This window comes from Papilio xuthus, unplaced genomic scaffold (genome assembly GCF_000836235.2).
Source record: "Papilio xuthus unplaced genomic scaffold, Pxut_1.1 DF828952.1, whole genome shotgun sequence".
NCBI lineage: Eukaryota > Metazoa > Arthropoda > Insecta > Lepidoptera > Papilionidae > Papilio > Papilio xuthus.
In genome coordinates this window covers 67,448-72,209 of record NW_013529697.1, presented here as the reverse complement: position 1 = coordinate 72,209, position 4,762 = coordinate 67,448, and the positions used below count along the sequence as shown (strand labels likewise).

The 4,762-nt window shown below is 52.5% G+C and overlaps 2 protein-coding genes across 3 annotated transcripts in view; both read left to right on the top strand.

Annotated features, from left to right (window-relative positions):
* lace (serine palmitoyltransferase long chain base subunit) overlaps positions 1–342 on the top strand; it is a 9,479-nt gene extending 9,137 nt beyond the window's left edge. Inside the window, exon 10 of one of the 2 annotated variants that reach the window (XM_013324731.1) lies at positions 1–342. The gene's annotated coding sequence lies outside the window, so the exon portion shown is untranslated. The other variant, XM_013324724.1, reaches the window with a different exon arrangement.
* A 541-nt stretch (positions 343–883) lies between these two features.
* The window catches only part of LOC106123321 (SID1 transmembrane family member 1), a 6,254-nt gene continuing 2,375 nt past the window's right edge, over positions 884–4,762 (top strand). Inside the window, 11 exon segments of the mRNA XM_082930811.1 lie at positions 884–1,607; positions 2,074–2,149; positions 2,388–2,484; positions 2,689–2,841; positions 2,940–3,178; positions 3,254–3,364; positions 3,442–3,525; positions 3,702–4,042; positions 4,044–4,282; positions 4,460–4,591; positions 4,664–4,725. Coding sequence (XP_082786937.1) covers positions 1,507–1,607; positions 2,074–2,149; positions 2,388–2,484; positions 2,689–2,841; positions 2,940–3,178; positions 3,254–3,364; positions 3,442–3,525; positions 3,702–4,042; positions 4,044–4,282; positions 4,460–4,591; positions 4,664–4,725 — 1,635 coding nt within the window. The 5' untranslated portion in view covers positions 884–1,506.

The following is a 4,762-nucleotide window of genomic DNA, read 5'->3' as shown; positions in this document are numbered from 1 at the left end:
CCCGTCTCCCTCTCCGACAGACACGCCCCGCCCCGCACTCCCGTCTCCCTCTCCGACAGACACGCCCCGCCCCGCACTCCCGTCTCCCTCTCCGACAGACACGCCCACAATGTTTTATTAATTTATTTACTTCTTATAATATCATAAGTTTTCTACTTCAATGTTTATATCTCCTAGTTATAATAAGTAGTCGCTAGACGTCCTTGCTATTTGTTACGTTTCGTTTTATTGTAAGAAGGAAGCTCTCCACCACCACCTCCTCGCACCCGCACCTCAGCTCACCTCAGCTGCAGAACTTTTTTCAATAAATTATTTTCCTACAACTTGTCGATGTTTGTTTTGTTCCCGCTCCTACCTCTAGCTTATTGCTACATATAACATGGACATCCAGGATTCACAAAAACTGTATATCCAAATACTTTATTCCATATTAAAAAAGTCATTACCATGAAAGTAATAACTCTTAGTGTAATAACCTTAAATATATAAACGATGGGATTTGATAATAAATAAGTGGATATGGTATTTTTTTATATCATAAGATGGCAAACGAGCGAGCGGCCACCTGAAATCGCTGAAATAGCGAAGTGACCGTTGCCCATAGACATACGCAAGTGCATATGCGTTGCCTACCTTTAATCGACGGAGGATAGGATGCACAGAAAGAACATATACTCCCTTTCCATGCATCCTCTCATCCGGAAAGTCCACTTCCACTTCCCATCCTTTCCTTATAAAAAAGGGGTGGGAAGGGAAAGAGTACTAAATTAGGCCTCCGGGACGCACACTCATCAGACGAAACGCGGAATAGCTTCCACTGGAGGCGTGTCTTCTGTATGTTCGTGGTATTTCACCGGGCGAGCCGGGACAATTAGTGCGAAGATGTTAAAGCGAGCTCTGCCACTGTTGTAAATGAAATTTATTACATTAAAGGTTTGCAATTGTTGTCGGTTTGACAATATTGTGTGATACCACCGAACCGACCTGTGCGCGATCAAACTTCTGGTCAAACTGCTGAACGTTTGATGTTTTTCTCAGATTTGGTTATAGAAGACTATCGTAATGGGACAAGTTTAGTAGTTCAGCCGACGACTGTGTAGATGCAACCTGCCGCGAGCCGCGATAAGTCCGAAACGTCCAGAATCAAAGTTCGTTATCGGTATCGGGCGGGCGCGATGACGAATTCGGGGCGCGCGACCGCTGGTCGGCCAGCTGCGAGCCGCCGGGCCCGCCGCTTATCGATGAGCCCCGATAGCGGCGATAAGCGGCGGCCGCCGGGCGCTCGCTCGGTGTTCACTCTAATACGCGAGATAAAACTCGATCGAATTCCTCCTTGTTTACAGAAAATCACTCAATCACTCAGTACTATGAAATAAACGGCCGGAGGTTATCGCTTTCGAGTCGCCGGCCTTCGGATCGTGAGTTTGGCGAATCGAGCTCCTTCCGTGATACGATTGCGATGGATAAATATTAAAGTGTTATTTAAGAAGTTTGTTAGTGGCAAAGATGTGCGCGCGGGCGATGCGGTGCGCGAGTGCGGCGCTGGCGACGCTGGCGACGGTTGCGACGCTCGCGGCGGCGACCGGCGTCTCCGTCGTGCAGCTCAGGTAAGTCTCCGGGCCACGAACTAAGCGCTTACTGCGCCTCGGCGACATCACAGATAGTCTCATATATTTATGTTTTAGGTAAAAAAGTTATCACATTAATGAGGACTGCGCTCGGAGCACACAGAACGGAACAGATAAGTTTGAGTTAAGTCGAGAACTGCCAAACAGACGAGCTCCTGTAGTCATCGAACGAAAAATAATACATGTTCCAACAATAATATTTTACCAAACTAGCGGTCGCCCGCGACATCGTGAGCGCTGGATTAAAGAATTAAGTAGCCTATAACATTCCCATATGCATCGGCCATTCTCGCCAAAAACGGTCCAGCTGTTCCGGATGAATGCTGTTTGTTTTATGTTACCTATAATACTATTATGTGATTTCGACGAGCAACGGGAGGTAGTGGTGGAGGGCGATGGTATGCATGTATATGTATGGAGATAAGGGCGGGCGCGGGTGTTGCAGGGCGCAGTACGACAAGCAGTACGAGCTGCCGCTAAACAGCACGCTCGAGTACATCCTGGAGTTCCCGCCGACTCCGGTGAGTCGGTCTCGCGCTGCGGCTGCACGGCGCGGCTCTCCACCTCTCTAAACCGTTCACACGTGTCATGTAAACGTCCATACGGGTTCGAGCCGGGCCGTGTTCGCTAGTTCCTTATAAAAATTATTAAGTATAAAAACACAAATTATATTTATATTAGTAGATCCTTAACCTGCTCTCTCTTCAGCCAGGTTATTTCATAAATAGGAGATATATTGTATGTACAAGTGTGTGTCAGAGTGCAGAGGGCGAGGCGCGGCCGGGTGTGGTGCGCGTCGCCAGCTCCGGCGGGGACGCCGCTCACCCCGTGCTGGTCACCGCGCGCCAGCCTGCCGGTAACCACTACTCAGTAAACTGGAGCCTAAACGGCTTTATCGATTCCGGACTTTATTAGTTTTTATATAGTAATTAATTTTAATATTATTAAGGATGTTTATTAACTAGGAGATTGTTTTAAAAACCAATAAGCTCGGACTTTACTCCTATGATACTGCGAGACCAAGTATACCAGTGGAACGATACCAAATACTTCAACCTAGGCGTGACAACGTGGCAGCTGCCGTACGAGGTGGGCGGTGCGGGCGATGCGGGCGGTGCGGGCGGCGCGGGCGCGGCGCCGCTCCGGCTGCAGCGCACGCTGTGCCCCGCGGACACGGCGCGCGCGCCCGACGATTCCAGCTGCGGCATCGCCGGTACGCCGCCTTCTCCCACTTAATTCTCTTTTCCCTTATAAATATTTGTATTTTATATTCATACCTGTGGGTTAAAATCAGTTCAAGTAACTGATTAAAGTCGCTTGCGACAAAGTGCCGTGCGTATTGCGTATCTTGTCGCGATGCAGAGGGCGAGGCAGAGGGCGAGGCGGAGGACGAGGCAGAGGGCGAGGCGGAGGGCGAGGGCGCGGCGCGCGGGCTCTCGCTGCACGTGTCGTCGTCTTGCGGCGCGCAGCTGGTCGTACAGGTGGAGGTGGGTCTGCCGCCGCGCTGGCGCCTGCCCTTCTCGGAGCCGGTCGCGCTGGCAGCCTCGCTGGTATGAAACGTGCACATCCCCGCTCACTGTACACACATAACAATCAGATATCGCTAACGCGACGTGTCCGTGCAGACTGCGCCGCAGGTGGTGTACTATCAGTTCGAGGAGGCACAACACAGCGTGCGGCTCGAACTGCGCTCCGAAGACGACGTGTGCGTGTCCGTGTCCGTGCAGGAGTACTCGGTGAGTGCGGGGGGAGGGGGGGGGAGGTGTGCGGACAGAGTCGAGGAGCGCCAGGTAACGGTGTGTTTGTACCGCAGTGCCCGATCGCACAGTCGCTGGCGGACATCGGCGCGACTGGCCTGCGCATGACCATGCAGCGCTCCGCCGCCGTGCAGCTGTCGGTGAGCGCCCACACCTCACACCTACACCACCTCACAACATTTTCACTTTTGTTACACTTTGTTTTATTATTACCTCCGAAAGGTAAACTTTTCTTCCTTTCATATTCTATCTATGTCTTATGATATATATAATATGGTTTCGGTTATTTACGTGTGAGCAATGGTGGATGTTGCAGCGGCGGCAGTTCCCGCGGGGGTTCGTGGTGGTGGTGCTCGTGCAGCCGACGCAGACGGCGTGCGGCGGCGCGGAGACCGAGCCCGCCGACTGGCTGTGGGCGGGCGCCGTGCTGGGCGCCGAGTCGCACGCCGCGCCCTCGACCGCCAGGACGAAGGATTTCACCATCACCATTGAGGTATTCGTTTTTTTATTTTTCCGAGATGTTTTTCATAAAATTCAATGTCACAAGCGCACTAAACGAACCGATGATTTCGACTTATTCTATTATTACATTATCTTTGTAGCTATTTATGAATACTTTGTACATAGAAAGTGTGCAAGGTATGCGAGTATCCGGTAGCCGGTAGCCGTGTAGTGTAGTAGTAGTCGTGTTGTGTGCACGCGGGCAGGCGGCGCTGACGCGGGCGCAGTACGCGACGGCCATCGCTGTCACGGCGGCGCTCTTCCTGGCCTTCTACGTCGCGTTCGCGGCCCTGGTGCTGGCGCGTCGCTGGCCGCGCTGCGCCCGCCTCATGCGCCCCTACGCCGCGCCAGCCGCCGCGCCACCCGCCGAGACCACGGCACCGTCCCCGGAACACGGTAGCCACTACTCAAACCTTTATTATTTTTACTTATATTTTTTTACATAAAGTGGGCACACCTAGGAGTGTCTACGAAAGTTATAAAGGATTGAAAAAATATCGGGCGGTGAACGCTCGAACTGTTTCCAGTTTACGCTCACTGCTATTTAAATTTTATGTACTACTCAATTTCCAGCGAGCGCGGCCCGCACGGACGACGCCGCCCTGCCTGGCGCCCAACCCGGCGCCCAACCCGGCGCCCAACCCGGCGCCCTGTCCGGCGCCCAACCCGTCGTCCCACCTGCCGGCAGGCGCCGTCGCACATCTGGTAACAATTTTAACCTCAGTAAATTTTAAAACAGCATACATACATAGTGTGAAAAACATTAACACGTTTCAGTGGATACATTTGACAGCAGTGACGACAGTTCCTCCGAGGAGGAGGAGGACACTCCCTCCACACCCGCCGCCCCCGCCACACCCGCCACACCCGCCAACG